The sequence below is a fragment of the Citrus sinensis genome, chromosome 2, assembly GCF_022201045.2.
Source record: "Citrus sinensis cultivar Valencia sweet orange chromosome 2, DVS_A1.0, whole genome shotgun sequence".
In the NCBI taxonomy this organism is placed as follows: Eukaryota; Viridiplantae; Streptophyta; class Magnoliopsida; order Sapindales; family Rutaceae; genus Citrus; species Citrus sinensis.
In genome coordinates, this window is record NC_068557.1 from 23,084,589 (window position 1) to 23,101,889 (window position 17,301).

The following is a 17,301-nucleotide window of genomic DNA, read 5'->3' on the forward strand; positions in this document are numbered from 1 at the left end:
ACATCAGGCCCCTCAATTGGAAGAACAAAAAGATCCACTGTGAAAACCGTACCCTGCATCATGAGAGCAACCTGGGGGCAAAAATATTTGCACACTAGAAAATCCCCATTGCCAATATAAACACGAAAATTTGATGTTGGCTGAATCGGCAAGCCCAAACGTTTTGCCAATGCCGGTTTGATAAAGTTGTGGGTACTACCACTGTCAATCAACACTTGAAAACTCTAAGAACTAACTTCACTGACCAAATAGAGTGAGCGTGGATTGATTTGACCCGCCAAGGCATTCGAACTGGAAATATCCCCTATTACGACCTCTTTGACAGAATTCGCTGACAACAACTCCTCACAAAAATCAGGTTCGACATCATCCATACCCATAAGAAGCAAAAATTTACTGTGACAGCGATGGTTAGCGCTGTATTTTTTATCGCAGTTATAACACAATCCTTTTTCACGTTTGTCACGGAACTCGGCTGGAGTAAGGCGGTGGATCGGTAAGTTTGGTGTGGGTAGAAGTGGTGGTAACGAATTTGGTTTAGAGAGGGAAGGATTAGTTTGTGAAGGAGTGAGTGTGTGGGCGACACTAGTGTAATGGACCGGCTGAGTTGATGTAAGTTGATATAGGTTAGGTGGAAATTTGGGTGAGGAGGAATGTGTGTGAGGGGTTAGTGACGTGTTGTTCCATTTCGGTACAAAACGATGTCCCTATTTGGCCTCTTCAGCACGGGCTTCATAAGCACGAGCTAATGCAAACGCCTCTATCAAAGAAGAAGGCCGAGCAAAAAGCAGCTCACGACGAATATCGGGTTTCAATCTCGTGATAAAGAAACTAATCAAGAGTGGTTCTGAGATTCCAGTCACTCGATTCATTAAATCTTCAAAAGCAGTTTGAAATTCTGCCACTGTTGTGGTTTGGGTTAACTTAAACAAATTTCCTTGAGGATCATCATAGAGGGATGCACCGAAGCGATGTTTGAGATTCTGCAAAAATTCCTTCCAAGTTGTCAGCAGGCTGTTCATCTTCATCCATTAATACCACGCCACTGCGCGTCCTTCCATATGAAAAGAAACAATCCATAAACGAAGAGATTCCAAGGTAGCATGAAAATCAAAGAACTCTTCAATTCGGAAAACCCATCTGTTTGGGTCCGATCCATCAAACTTAAGGACCTCCATCTTCATAGAGTGTAACACTAGCGATATCTCAGTACCACTAGAATGTACCTCAAGGGAATGAGATATTGGGTTGGGTGGATGAAGAGCTCTACCTGAGGTGGTGGAAGAGCCATGGATCTGTGAACGCAAATCGTCAAGGCGAGAGTCCACCATTGCCATATATTGTTGCAATGTTTGATGTAACGACAATGTTTGGCTTTCGAATTGCTCTTGAATCGTCTTTAACACCTCAGAATCTGCTATGATAATAGCAATGAAAGCACCAATGATACACCCTTGTAACCAAAAGCTGTAGTAGTTGAGTCACACTCTTCGAGCGAGTGCCAGCTCCCAGAATTTAAAAAGAAATAGCAAGTTTGAAGAGAGAAGTTAAGAATAGAAGAAGAGTCGAGAAGAATAAGAATTGATTCATATCTGATGTCCCTTACAAAAATTGGTTATGCTCTACATATACCCCTCTATCTTTACAACTCAGCAACCTTGTAACAAAAAATGACAGCAAAGAAATAACCCAGCAAATATAGGGTTTTAAAACAAAATCAATTCCACTACACGACATAATCCTTTAACCACCCAGGGGGCTTCCTTATATGTGTGCTTTTCTGTGATTCATTATGCTCTGCTCCCTCCTCAACATGTGACATGGTTTCCTCCTTGGGCTGCTCTTCCTGCAAATATTCTGGTTGGTTCAACTGAATTTGGAAGGTTGTATCACTTTATTTTATTTACACATTGGGTTCACTGACAGTGATGAAACCACAAAGAATATATAGAGTCCGTTGAGGAGTGCAGTGAGGTAGCAGAGTTTTGAGAAGCTATAGAGTCCGTTGGGGAGTGTGGTGAGGTAAATGGGCTTTCAAAACCCAGCTACTAAAGTGTTTGGTAACACTTGTAGTTGGGCATTGGTAGCTTAACAAATTTTTTTTTCTAACTTATACTCCACAACTATAACTTTTACTCCACAGCAGCTGCAGTTTAAAAGTTACAGCATCTCACTCCCAAACACACCTATAATTTTCAATCTTTGTTCAATAAGTCAACATCAATCATCAGCTATTGCATTCACTGAAATGAGGATCAGACTACGGTGCAACTGTGGTACCGTGCCACAATTGCATCCAGCCGTTGGATGTACTTGGATTGATGGAGTCCACTGACATTCAATGGTTGGATGCAACTGTGGCACGATACCACAGTTGCACCACAAGTTTCCCCTTTAAATGAAATTAGAATCTCTACATTTACTCCTATGTCCCTGTAATTGCTATTTAAGTGTTTCAATTTTGAGTAACCAGAGATGCAACCTCTCTGAATAAACAATTGGTAAGTGGAACTACAAATACCAATGCATTTAATAAAATTGTTCTACTGTTTTTATTTTCAAAAATAATTTTGCACAACTTTACCAACCAGACTCTGTCAATCTGTCATCCTACTTTCCTTCCAGCAGTGTTAGATTTACATGTTCAAGTACCATTATGTCGTTGCGGAAGCTATATGATGAATCTGCATTTTCAAGTTTGCTGACGATGCCGAAGCCTGGCATGAGAGAGAGCTGATTTGAAGAAAAACAATTTGCTCTACAGTAAGCTTGTCAAGTTTTCTTGTCTACCACTCAAAAAACAGAAAAATAAATGTGATAATCTTCAGTTGTTAACTAGTATTGAATTAGGAACGTTATTCGGGTACAATACAACAAGGAGCTATATGTTAAATGCTATTTCAAGAATAATGTAAAAACGGCAACTGACAAAACATTTCCGTGATGTGCAGTTGCTCATCATCGTTCCAAGATCAAGCTATCATGATTTATTCCAATATATAACATGCATGCGATGATTTATTGATTGTAATTAACAATTTATACTCTAGAGGCACAACAAATTAAAAATGCGTCTTGTTACTCTGTTTAAGATACATATTTTGCCAACATACAATCCAAATGTAGTTACTAATTACAAAACAAAAATCAGATTCAACGTAAAATCCTAGGCCTTCTATTGTCAACCTCTCCACAAGTCAGCAAAGGAAACAAGAAGATAGAAACTACCCAGACAAGAGTGTCCATCAAACAGCAATCCATCAACTCCTAGTCTATAACCTGAAAAAGCCAAGATTTAGATATAACAATAAATTCAAAATATGAAGCAAAGTGCTTCAGCATGATAATCAACTGTCACTTACGTGAATATTTGAGTGCGGTTACGAGAGAGCTGAGGCCTTTTTATTGGGGAGAGTATTAAATTCCTAAGTGTCATTGAGGGGTTAGCAGCACCGCCTCCAAAAGCCGGGCGAGCATCAGCTCTTCTGTTCCCACCATCAACTGGAATGACTGGTTGTTTTGCTGGTGAGCCCGTGGCTATGTCGAACGGACCAGAGTTTGAACTATTCTGTCTTGCTGGCCAAATATCCTCTCTAGGACCTGGAGTTCCAGGAGAGTAAACCGACCAATCTGCAAAATGTAAGTCAATTGGTTTTGGAGATATTTAAGCAAAAATAGGTTACTAAATGAAAATAATTCATAAATCTACTAAAAAACCAAAAGAACTTAAATGCATCAATAAAACTGTCAAGTGGTATTGCTTTTAAAGATGATAATGAGTAGAAACATGCAACATCCATTAGAATACCTTTTCGAATAGGGTCTCTGTTATCCATCATGTTAGCTGAGAACAAATCCGGGTCATTTCTTGGGTAGAAACTGTTTGAAGGCTGGATTGCTGATCTTTTCATTGACTCGTACTCACTCCTCAATTGATCATACATTTCGTCAAGTTTTCTCTTCTGTCTGGTATTAAAACTTACTCGGTTCTTTTAGGTATCCAAGAACCAGACCTTTAGAATAAGGAAATGGAAGCTGTTGGTTAGGACACAATGATATAGACAAAAGACTGACCTAGATTTCTCAGAAAACTTTTCCTGGAGCTCCTGCTTATCTTTGGACAAACTCTCAATCTCTTGTTCCATCATCTGACACCTCTTGGCCATTTTCTGATATGCTGTATGTACCTGCTCTAATTTTTCTGTGAACTTTTCTTGCATTGCCTCACATTTCTGTCGGCACTGAGCAACAATTCTGTTCATCTTGTATTGCATCTCCAATTCCTTTTGTCCCAAATAGAACATTACACTTCTATATGCACTCTTCATCACTGAATTTGTTTAAGGAAGATGCAGGCCTAACAAATTGCTAAATAGGATGCTCATCTCGTTTTAGTTTGGTAACTCTCTCTAACTAGAGCATACATATGCGGTACCAACTCAACTTCTTACTTCATTTTTAGATCCACTTTGTTTAGCAACAGATGGATTTCAAAAGAAAATTAAGTATCGAGCCTGAAAGCAAAGTAGAATATTAAGGATACATATCTGTGGAGAAACACCAGCCATGGCCATCTGCAGCAGAATGTACTGAGAATATTAGCATTTAGCAACAAACCAGCTAGATAAAAGGCAGCAGTTGAAAGGAAAAGCAAAAGTTTTCAGCATGGTCTGAATTTCACTATAAGATAGTGACAGCAGGTATAAACAAATGTAACTAATAAACAAAGTGAAGAAATTGCTTACATTAACCCATTCATCATTTGGATTGATATCCACAGGTTTCATAAGGCTGTCAAAGGAAAATAAACAGGGTAAGTAGAATTAATTTCACCAAATATCCATATGGAGGTAAGAGACGATATTACAAGCTGCTCAAAACACCCTTCCAAAGGTGTTAAACAACAATGGGGGATTATTTTCATTCATATAGCTGCTTGCCCCTCTGAGTGAGAAGGAAGCTCTGTAGCACATGTAGGCCAAAGGATGAACTAAATAGGTGGAAAACTTAGAAATAGAACTTTTGAACCCCCACAGTTGTGAGCAACCAAATTCTTAAAAATATAATGCATATTCTAAATGACATTCCCAACACCAAGCAGGCAAACACATAAAGACTTCCTACCTCTTAGAAAGCACTTGATCACAAATGGGACATGCCGCATCATTGCTAAGGATCTTGTTGGCGTCTTCAGTGCCTTTTACACAGTTAAGAAAATTATATGCAAGTGAAATGATTTCTTCATCTTTAAATGAAAAAGAAAAGGTATATAAAATGTATAAGAAAGCAAAAAGCAGAATTATAGAATGCATTTGGATACACAGCAGGTGACCACAAGTAGTGGAAATGGCCCGCCCTTCTAATTCTCGCCAGCATGCATTGCATCGCATCTCAGATTTTGGTATTAGTCTTTACCCCACAAGATAACAAGGTTCTTCACAAGTTCATAACTCTCCTGTATGGAATATCATGAATGAATCAAATGAGAGGCTCAACAATAAACAAACTAGGTGGACTTGAAACTGGTCCCCTAAAGAGAAAGATTCATGGAGTTTTGCTGAAATTTCAATTGCAACATCAATAACTCTCATGAGGGGCATCAAAAGCAATGATCTCAAAGCTAAGAGATTCACATAACATTAGGCAACCAAACAAGGTATGGATCACAGCAAGTCACTAAATTCACATTCAGACAAGCATCCAAAATTGAAGCTATGAAAACAGAAATTTGAAAATGAAAATACATCAAAAGAAATCTTGGACACTAGGATCGGTTATAATCAGGATGGAAACAACATGAAAGCATAATCCACAACTCACTGAAACGAGGTTTCTTTGTAAAGCACTTAAGCTGCCTATGGTAGTAAGAAGTTAAACATGAGCTTGTTAATCATGCAAAGTTAGATATCATGAATTTGTAAATTCCAAAGCAGATGGATCCACAACTTGCTATACCACATGTTTAAGCATGAATGAAAAAAGAAGTGATTGTCAACCATGGAACACACACAAACACAGAAAAAATTAAAATTAAAACTAAAAAATAATAAAGAGGCATGGATACACATTTTAATGTAACAGTGATATGTGTTACTCATAATCACCGCTCCCGTGCTGCAAGCAATATATGCTTAAATCCTAAGCAGCATGTGATATATCAATCCCAACCATCAGTTGCAGCTCAATTCTAGCAAGAATGCAGCAGCTCGTCCTTATTAGATCTAAAATTAGAATTGTAACTCCTAAGCTAACAGAATTACATAAAGAAGTTATTCAAATGAAAGATAGTAAGGCCTATTATCAAACTTATGAATTGCCAGATAATTTTATGCAACTAGGCATTCCAATTTCCTTATAACCAGAGATCATTGAAAATTCTAAATCTCACGCATTATTATTCTAAGATTACAACAAATGACATGACAAAACTATACTATTGAATGACAAAATTGCCCTTGTATTGGGGCTGAAAGCCAAATAATCAGAAAACCTTTACAGAGATGTAAGGGAAGACTTCAGAGTTTTCTTCTCATAATCATTTTCTCTATAAGTCTCAAGATCCCGCTTAAATTTGAAATCAGATCATAATTACAACCGCATTAAGTGTTAAAATGACAACCAAATTAGTGTTTCCGAAAGCACATTCAATTCAAAGCACTAAGTTCACCTTTTTTTTTCCGTCAATTAGACCGCAGACCTCAATTTGAGAAATCTAATCAGTAATAATTTTTTTTTTTTTCACTTTTCCTAGGCGTCGAAACCCTACTGGAATCAAGGCTTCTCAATCAAAACACACAGAATCTCCAAAATAGTCCAAATGAAATAGAACTTAACAATCGTCTTAAAGCGTAGCGTAATCAGAAACGGCAACCAATTAGCGTTTTCAATACTGATCAAAACAAAAAAGCACAGGAGAAAGTTCAAAATTCGCCATTAAAAGATTCGAATGAATGCATAATTCTTAATATTTCAAGAGAAAATAAGCTGACCTAAATTTCGATGATGGACGAATCAGGACCGTTGAATGGTGAAATCACGGAGATCTTTGAAATATCAGTGGAGATTGGAAATGAAAATTATGAATTTACGAATACAAGTTTGGGGATATTTATATTTGGAGGGAAATAAAATTTGCTTCGTTGTGGGTTGAAAGTAACTTCATTTAATAGGCGATACATGGAGACCGTCCGAAAACGCAAAGCCCGACGTGTACAGCCCAGATGCGTGTTGAGTCTTCGCGGGAATTTGAGGAATCATTCTCTTTTCAGGATTTTTAATAATAATAATAATAATTCTTCAAAGACGAAAAAGTAAAACCAAGGATGGATCGAGTTAATAATTAAAAAAATGGGTTTGATGTATCATTTTAAAATTGTTTTAAAAATTAAAAAAAAAATCGGAAAACATGTTTAATATTTTATTTGAAAATAGATTTTTGTCGGATATTAAACTTTAATAATTTTTTTCCGAATGTTTATTTTAATAATTTGATTTTATATCAAACTATTAGTATTAGGATTATCATAAGCATTAATTCTACTTATCCTGTTTCATTTTAAATAGTAGTAGTTATTATCACTTACTAAATTAAACCTGTTCGCAATGGGCTCAAAAGAATGCGTGTAGAGTAATTATATTTAATCCTCTTAAATTCTCTTATTAACCCCACCATTTAGTTAATACTACTTATTTCTAAAATTACCTTCATCAAAAAATAAACTTTTTTTTTCTTCTTTTCACTCTCATCTTCTTTAGGCAAAATTTCATTTCACCATTTCCTTTGTAAGAATATAATTCTTTTTTAATAATTAATAAATTTTAATTTGTATAATTTATTGTGAAGCAATTGTTGATTTCTTTTGCTACTTGATGAGGATTTCAATATTTCTTTAAAGAATTTTGCACGATTGAAACTGAAATGAAACTAGAAGCTTCAATTTAGTTCCTTCTAAAAAAAATGTTTATGTTTAGTTTGAAATTTTTTAGGATGCTTTTTTATTGAGAATTCAATTTTATAGTTTTGGTATATTTTGAATTTAATTGAGAGAGGAAAAATGGTATAAAAAAAGTGTATCCATTGAAGTAAGGGCATTATAGAAATATACTTAATTAATTTAAAAAGTGGAGGTTAATAATACTATTTGTGCTTTAAAGCTTAATACGGTCCAAGTTGCATTGGGTCGATGCTAGGCTCACAACACAACAAGAGGCCCACAGTAAAAACCTAAGTAATTTGGGTTAGTTGAAGACAAGAGTGATCCTTACAAGAGTTGTGCTATTTACACTCCTTCAAATATCCTTATAAACATTTGTTTTTTTTTTTTTTTTTTTTTTTTTTTTTGCTTTTTCCCAAAATCCCTTGTTTTAGTTCCACAAATGACACTCCATCTACCTTTCTCAACATACGCAAATAAAAATCCCATCTCTCTCTCTGTAAAACTATTCCAAATTGAGCGTAAAATTTTTTTTAAATACACTGACCCTGTTACTAAACGAAAAGAAAAAGATAGCGTTTTCTTTTTCTTCTCCTTATTGAACGTGTGCTTTTGTGGATGATATTGTTAATTTATTTTTCATATTAGTAAATTAATGCAATTACGAGTAATGATGTGTTTTGGCACATCCAGAACCAGTTAAATATTTTTGGAGTTATTTTATCTCTCCCATTAGTCTTTTTATTTCATTCAAAACTATTTCTTTGAAGAACTCGTTTGATGCCAATTAACGAATAATTTTTAAACCAAAGCCACATTTGGTCATAAACAGCTCTAGTTTTTTTATGTCTAGTTGAAGGAGACGAGTGGTATAATTAAATAAATCTCTTTTTATTGTCTAATATAGTTCATACTAAGGTTAATTTTGAAAAATTATTAGTAGAGCAGTTTTATAAGAGTTTAAAAAGAGCATTAGCGCTGCGTTTACTTATCAGTAATCGGAATATGCTGGAATCGGAATGAGAAATAGAAATCAGAATAAAGTAGTTACTTGACCTATAGGAATCAAAATTGGAATGGGTTGCAATCCCATTGATGTGTTTATTTTATCTTGCAATCGAAATCAGAATGAGTTAGATTGTAATAAATTATTGTCATAATTATTATTTTATATTTTAATTATAGTGATTATTTATTCATTAACAATATTTATTAATATATCGTTGTTAATAATATATTTATTAATAGTAATAATCATATTAATAATTGTTAAATTGTATATTAATTAATTATGACAATAATATATTAATTATTGTTATTTATTGAAAACTATAATTATTAATAATTATTGTTACTAATATATTTATTAATTATAGATAAGGACAATATGTAACAGAGTAAAGGATTTTGAGAGAATGAACTGCACACTTTTCCATTGATTGTAAGACTTTATATACAGCAATATACATAACAATTTTGCCTATTTTAAAGAGATAAGATAACATAACGATATACTTTACATTTGAATTAGTTTGAATGAGTAAACTAGATAGGTTTTAAGAGGAGAATCTGCTGACATGCCCCCTCAAGATGGACCTCAGGAGAGCAGTCCAATCTTGTCCTTGAGTTGAAGAAATCGTGGTCTTGGCAGGGCTTTGGTAAGAGCATCCGCCAACTGGTCAGCTGACGAAACATGTGCTACTCGAATGGCACCACTTTGAACCTGCTCCCTAATGAAATGAAAATCAATTGCGACATGTTTCATTCTTGAATGAAACACTGGATTTGAATAGAGTTGTGTTCCTCTTATGTTGTCACAATAAATAACAGGGCAAGAAGACACCTTAATGTGCAAATCTGTCAATAAAGAACAAATCCAATTTACTTCAGCAACGGTGTTTGCAACTAATCTGTATTCTGCCTCAGTGCTAGATCTGGCCACAGTTCTTTGTTTCTTAAAGCTCCAAGATAGAAGATTACGACCAAGATAGATTATATAGGCTCCTGTAGATGAAAAAGTATCCTTGTTTCCTCCCCAATCCGCATCAGCAAATGCATGCAAATCAAAACCAGTGTTGCAATATAGTTGGATACCATCATTAATAGTACCTGATAAGTAGCGCAGCAACCTTTTAACATATGTCCAGTGGTCTTTAGTCGGTCAGTGCATGTATTGTGACAGGCGATTAACAATAAAAGCAATGTCGAGTCGGCTGATGAGGAGATATTGAAGACTGCCTACCACGGTTCTGTATTCAGTAGCATCCAGTAATGTGGTACCATGGTGCAGACATAACTGAGCATTGGTTGGGAGAGGTGTGAGTACCGATTTTGCTTCTAGAATTTTCGTCTTTTCTAGCAACTATAGTATATATTGTCGTTGCGACATGATTAGGCCCTTTGAATTTGGAACTATCTTAATGCCTAAGAAGTATGATAACGATCTAAGACCTTTGAATGAGAATTTCTTGGCAAGGATGGCTACAAACTCAGTAATCTTGTTAGGCTTATCACCCATGAGGATTAAATCATCCACATATACAATAAGATAAAGAACACAGTGGCCATCATTAAATACAAAAAGAGAGGTATCCGCAAAGGAATTTTTGAACCTAAACTGTTAGAGAAAAGTTTTAAGTTCATGATACCATGCCCGCGGAGCCTGTTTTAGTCCATAGATGGCTTTTCTGAGTTTGCAGACATAATCTGACTTGTCGTTATCAATGATTCCTCTAGGCTGCACCATATACACATCTTCATACAAACACCCTTAAAGAAAGGCATTATTCACATCCAGCTGTCACAGTGGCCAGCCTTGACTAATAGCAATGCTCAAGACAATTCGTACTGTAGTTGGTTTTACTACAGGACTGAAGGTGTCATGAAAATCAACTCCTAATCTCTGATAAAATCCTTTTGCAACCAAACGGGCTTTGTACCTGTCAACAGAACCATCAGACTTTCTTTTGATTCTATAAATCCATTTACATCCAACAAGATTGTAATGTGGAGATAGAGGGACCAATTCCCAAGTTCCATTTGTCACTAAAGCATTAAACTCATCTGACATGGCTTGGCGCCATTTGTGCTCTTTGAGAGCTTGATTGACTGTGGTTGGTTCAATTTCGTCAGATTTGGCTAGCTGAGCATGGAGATTCATTTTTCGGAGAGGTTTGTGGATGTTGTTTTTGGCTCGTGTGGTCATGGTATGAGAGGGTAGGTTTGTGGAGAGAGTTGGTGTCTCAGGATTTGCACAAGAAAGTTGATGAAGGTCTTCCACGGTAGATAGCGTATTGAGTGACGGTGGAAAAGATGTTGGTATGTGTATCGCGGAAGGAAACCACGTAGCAATGGTATTAAAGTGAGTTCTGGACTCTTTTGGTTTAAGATGCTTAAAAGGATAAACATTTTCGACAAACTTTACATGTCTAGACACATAGACTCTTGAAGTGTTGGGATCAAGACAAAAATAAGCACTTTGAGTATTCGAATAACCTAAGAACACACATAGTTTAGAGTTGGACTCTAGCTTGTGAGAGTTATATGGTTTTAACCATGGATAACACAGGCATCCAAATATCTTAAGTTTGGTATAATTGGGTGGCGATTTAAAAAGTTTTTCGTATGGGGTTTGAAGGTGTATAGTTGGTGTTGGCATCCTATTTATCAAGTAAACGGCTGTTGCAAAAGCATGTGTTCAATAAGATAATGGAATAGAGGCATGGGTTAAGAGTGTCAAACCAGTTTCTACAATGTGTAGATGTCTTCGTTTGGACATGTCGTTGTGTTCAGGAGTGTGTGGTGGAGTGGTAAGATGAGCTATGCCATTCATGGATAGAAAATTGGTTAGAGCCATAAAGTCACCACCATTATCAGAATATAATATTTTGATGGTATGATCAAAGTGCTTTTCAACAATGGCTTTGAACTTGATAAATATTTCTTTCACGTCAGATTTATGTTTTAGTGGATAAAATCATATGTACCTTGTATATTGATCCACAAATATGACATAATATTTATAATTATCAATGGAAACCACAGGTGATGTCCAAACATCACTGTAAATGACTTCAAGAGGATGGGACAATTTTATTGTTGACTATGAAAAGGACAACTTGTGACTTTTATTTGTTAGACACACATTACAATCAAAAGAAGAAGATGTTAAACTCAATTTATTGGAAAAGATAATTTGCTTAAGAATATAAGCAGATGGGTGTCCTAGCATATGATGTCAATCATGAGAAGTAGTTTTGATACTGGAAAAGGCAAGAATGGGACTGGAAAGTGGCATATACGCCATCTTTAGTTTGGCCCCTCAACACTGTGTTCCTTGTGCTAAGATCCTTCACAGAAAAAGTATTAGGTAAGAACTCAATAGCAGCATTATTGGTATTGCAAAATTGATGAATTGAAATAAGATTTCGTTTCATGCTTGGTACACAGAGAACATTATTTAGTTTAAAGTTTTTATGAGGAGAGGTAAGAGTGGTTGAACCAGTGTGAGTTATCTGTAACTCAGTGCCATCCCCAATCATCATGTCATCATGTCCGTCATATGGATTATGCAAAGAAAGGTTCTGCAGGTCAGATGTGACGTGGTGGGATGCACCACTATCAAGAAGCTAATTTTGATTGTTGTGTGTTGCTGCTACATAATTGGCTTTGGGCTGCCATGGAGTGGTTGTGCTAGTGTTGGTAGGTTGGATTGGTTGCAACTTATAAGATGGACACTTTTTGGCCGTGTGTCCTTGAATCCTGCAGAGTTGGCAAAAGCCAAGGTAGGGACGTTGCTGTCGATTCAAACTGTTGTTTTGAGATTGTCCTGGATTCCGATTGGTGGTGGTTGAACTTTGATTGGCATAATTGTTGCTATTGCGCCAGTTGTTATTGGTGTGAGTTGAAACATGAGCAGTGATGGGAAAGACAGTTTGTGGTTTGGTGATGTTGAGCATGGCTTCAAAGTTGAGGAGTTTTTCATGGAGTTCGTCAAAGGAGATCGGAGTATCTCGTGCTTGAACAGCTCTGACTAACTCTTTGTAGTCATCACCAAGTGTCTCTAGGATTTTATCGATGAGGTCATCGTTATCAAATGGTGACCCAAGTAGAGCCAACTCATCAACTCTTGCCTTCACATTTTGCAGAAATTCAGTAATTGATTCAGGTCCTTTAGTCATTTGTTTGATTTGATTTTTGACTTGCTTGATTCGACCACGTGAGGGTTTGGCATATGTGTTGGCAAGTGTAGTCCAAGCTTCTTGTGATGTTTTGGTAGTAGCAATAAACGGGATTATAGAGGGAGAGATTGATCCAATGATTGCATTTAAAATCAATTGGTCTTGTCGAATCCAAAGAGTATATGCAGGATTTGGGGATGTGGTGTTGTTGGCTGTTACAGTTGCAGAAGGACATGGTTTAGAGCCATCTATATATCCGAGTAGATCATAGCCAACAAAAAGTGTTTGGAACTATAACTTCCAAGATAGGTAATTGGTGGTAGTTAATTTGAGAGGAGTTTGAGCTGCGACATTGATCGTAATGAGAGTGTTGTTGGGATCATTGGTGTTTCGGATAGTAGTGTTGGAATGATTGCTTGCCATTGAAAAAAAAAAATTCAGTAGAACGAGGGATAAAAGAAAAGAAAAATGGAGAGCTTTAATTCTCTGATACCATAACAGAGTAAAGGATTTTGAGAGAATGAACTGCACACTTTTCCATTGATTGTAAAACTTTATATACAGCAATATACATAACAACTTTGCCTATTTTAAAGAGATAAGATAACAGAACGATATACTTTACATTTGAATTAGTTTGAATGAGTAAACTAGATAGGTTCTAAGAGGAGAATCTGCTGACAATATGGACATTTTTTTAATTTTAGGGGAGTAGTCAATCCTAAAAATGAGAGACTCATTCCCACTCCCCCTTGGGAATAAGTTTCTCATTCCTGATTCCTTATTTCCAAATTGTGATGAGCCCTACAATTCCGATTCCAATTCCAATTTCCGACTTTATTTTACGAAATAAATGCGGTTAATAATTTCAATAATCTAATTCTTTAATTTAAGAAGTAAACGCAACATAAATGGTTCGCACTTTCGCTGTCCTGTGAACTCGAGTTGTGCTTCTGCCACCCCTCAAAAAGCCCATTCCAAACCCTTCTTCTAATTAACCTCCATGCAATAATATTAAAATAAATTATTTCTGTCCATCCTCACTCTAATTCCATAAATAACCTTAACGTGAATAAATTCATGTTGTTTCTTTGTTAAATTCTCAACATCTCATGCCGTGAGAATTTCACGAGTTCTCTTTATTTGTATTCAAGAAAGTATTTTTTTGCCTCAAATTTGTTGATGAATCAATTGGGAGTGTTAATCAATTCTCGTGTCTAGTATTTCTCTCTTTTATATTATTTTTTAATTCAATTTAAAAAAAATATTTAGATTAAGATTTAGTGTCCAATATTTCTCTCTTACTCTTTACAATCATTTCAAAACAAGAAAAACTTCAAATGAACAATACAAGCGAATCAAATTTTTTCTAGAATCAAAACACATTTAAAAACAATATAAAACCCTAAAATTTCTAGAAAGTTTGAGAGAAAGAAATCTCCAAGAGCAAAAAAAATAATATGTATTTTAATGCAAAATTCATTAATCTTTTTAATGTAGGAACAAAACTGAATAAGCAATAAATAAATAAATAAATAAATATATATATATATATATATATATAAGTTACTTTCACTTCATAAAAGAAAATAAATACATCAGTTTTAAAAGATGTGAACCTCTACATACAACAGTTTCACATCTCTTTAAAATTAGTTTAAATAAAGAATGGACAATAATATTATTAGCTATTCCGTATTGTTAATAAGAAATTATAAACACGACAAGTCGGGGGTGAAAGACGAGGGAAAAAAATCAAAAATCGGCATGGGGTGTGTGAAAATTATGTATAAAAAATGTGTTATGTCTTATAGTGTAATTGTCAAAGGTTAAAATGGTAAAAATAAGAAAGAGGGGTGTTTTGAGAGTTTCAAAATTCAAGGAGGTGGAAAAAGTTCAACTCATAAAACCTCCCTTTCATCAATAAATCTCATTAAAAAATTAAAAATTATTTGACATTTCTTGCGCACCTATTTCAAAATCATTGACATATCCGACACTACTGTAAACACCTTTTAACTAGATAAAAGAAATACTTTTAGTTAAAATTTTGTATATGTTCACCAAAAAAAATATTATTAAATATTTTAGACTAAAATATCTGCACGTTTATCATAACATTTTAGCTTAATATTTTGATTTTTGAGTTAATATTATTGTTATTTTAATTATGTTAATTTTCATTTATTTAAAAAAATAAGGGTAAAAGCTCGTTTAGTCCCTATATTTTGAAGTTAGTGCCCGTTTAGTCCTTATATTTTTAAAAATACCTCAAACCATCCCTACCATTAAATTATTGACACTTTTGCCATTATCTTTTGTTCCTTTTAACTTATTTTTATAATATTGCCCTATTATAATAATTTTTTAGACATTATTAAAAAGAAAAAAATAACCCTATTATAATAATTTTTTTAGACATTATTAAAAAGAAAAAAATAAATTACCACTTTAACACCAAAAAATAAAATAAAATAAAAATATATATATTAATTTTTGTAGAACACACTCTTGAGTTAAAATATTAATTTTTCTAAAAAAATTGATAATGTAATTTTTTACGATATTAATTTTTTAGACATACGTGAGCTTCCACAAAAATTAATATATACCTTTTTTGTTTTTATTTTATTTTTGAGTTTAATTTGATAATTTAATTTTTTATTAATATCCAAAAAAGAAACATTATTGTAAAAATGTAATATTGTAAAAGCAAGTTAAAAAAAAAATAATGGCATAAGTGTCAATATTTAGTAGCAGGGACGTTTTGAGGTGTTTTTAAAAATACAGGGACTAAATGGACACTAACCTCATAATATAGGGACTAAACAAGCTTTTACCCAAAAAATAACTATAACTATAACTATAACACACGAACTCAAGCCTAGGCACCGCCATCCTAGCCCTGGCTTTCGCTTCGTTAAATTTTACTTTTTAATTTTAATCTAATTAAAGAATTGGAAAAGAAAAAAACTAAATCCTAAAAGCCAAAATTCAAAACTGTGAAACACCTACAACAAGGACACCCATTTATTCTCACTACTAGAGTTGGCCCAATGGATCATCGGTCGTGCTCACGTTGTGTTAGTTTTATGTCGTGTCAAATATATATCGATCTAAACATGATCTATTTAATAATTATGTCAAAATATTAAGATTCTAACCCAATACAAAAAATAAATAGATTATCCAATAACTCGTTTAATATATATATATATTGCACATTTACACTATTAAAGTTTTAAATCTATATAAAATTTTATAAATGAAATATTGTGTATATGTTTATCCTTCCAAAAAATTAAAAAGACAGAATTATGTATGATATTTGAGTTTTAATGATAAGAATTTAAAAATTAACTTAGAAAATATAATTGTGTCATTGGTTAGGTAAATGGGTCAAGAACTTTAATCCTAACCTGATACCAAAAAAAAAAAAAATCGTGTTGACTTGGATCCTATCCATTTAATAATCATGTCAAATTTGACAATACAAACCCATTTATTTGTATTTTGTTCGTGTCGAATAATCAGGTCATATCAAATTTTGTCATCTCTACTCACCACTAATGCCAACAAGCCACAATAGAACCACCATTCGGTAGTGGTAGCTGTGAAACAACTGAAAGTGGTGAGATGAGATACGACAATGAGAAATGTGCATAATAAATTGGGTGTTCGAATATGTTAAGGTTTGGCAAAAAGTATAGATAAATTTTGATTTTATGTCTTTATTTATTTATTTATACAAAACAAATGAGGAAATTTTTGTTGGGGAAAAATTAGGTTTTTAAATTTTATAAAACCTTTTGAAGATCGCTCTCATATAATATATAAGAATTTGTATTCTAGAAATCGTACCTTGAAAATCCGAGTTAGCTTTTTCCGCTGAAGTGATTTAGGCTCCTAGATCACAATCTGCCACCACCACATCCTGTTAGATCACGATCTGTCACCACCACGCTTGTTAGATCACGAACTGTCACCAATGATCTTCCAGGTTATGACTCAGGTTCGATCTGCACTTGACGTGTGGGCGCCTTTATCACTACCAAAGCAACTAGCACGAGAAAAATTTTCTCTCAACAATAGAGAGAAAATTCTTATTCTCCGATTTGTATAAAGTGGCTTCACACTTTTCTTTAGAGAAAAATAAGCCTTTTATATCATCCTTTAGTGAAAACCCT

At 34.3% G+C, this 17,301-nt stretch overlaps 1 protein-coding gene across 5 annotated transcripts; it reads right to left on the minus strand.

Annotated features, from left to right (window-relative positions):
- Window positions 1-3,060: 3,060 nt before the first annotated feature.
- LOC102612332 (E3 ubiquitin-protein ligase CCNB1IP1 homolog) lies at window positions 3,061-7,236 on the minus strand. Of its 5 annotated transcripts, none has more exons than XM_025092995.2 (9): window positions 6,990-7,236; window positions 5,321-5,455; window positions 5,125-5,197; window positions 4,746-4,791; window positions 4,544-4,574; window positions 4,075-4,330; window positions 3,809-3,966; window positions 3,363-3,600; window positions 3,061-3,272 (listed from the first exon to the last, which is right to left on the minus strand). In XM_025092995.2, the coding sequence occupies exons 2-9, from the start codon at window positions 5,388-5,390 to the stop codon at window positions 3,182-3,184; spliced, it is 963 nt and encodes a 320-aa protein (XP_024948763.1). In that variant the 5' UTR covers window positions 5,391-5,455; window positions 6,990-7,236; the 3' UTR covers window positions 3,061-3,181. The 5 variants fall into 5 exon arrangements, with proteins under 5 accessions (XP_024948763.1, XP_024948762.1, XP_006492276.1 ...); XM_025092994.2 differs by having other exon boundaries at window positions 3,363-3,630; window positions 6,990-7,234; XM_006492213.4 differs by having other exon boundaries at window positions 3,061-3,279; window positions 3,363-3,630; window positions 6,990-7,228.
- Between the last annotated feature and the right edge of the window lie 10,065 nt (window positions 7,237-17,301).

Bases quoted from the DNA above. Each gene is read 5' to 3' on its own strand.
- LOC102612332 (XM_025092994.2), bottom strand. From the start codon at position 5,390: ATGCGATGCAATGCATGCTGGCGAGAATTAGAAGGGCGGGCCATTTCC. The intron at 4,792-5,124 runs GTAGGAAGTCTT...TTCCTTTGACAG, and splicing joins GATCAAGTGCTTTCTAAGAG to CCTTATGAAACCTGTGGATA. The intron at 4,331-4,543 runs GTATCCTTAATA...AAACAAATTCAG, and splicing joins TGGTGTTTCTCCACAGATAT to TGATGAAGAGTGCATATAGA.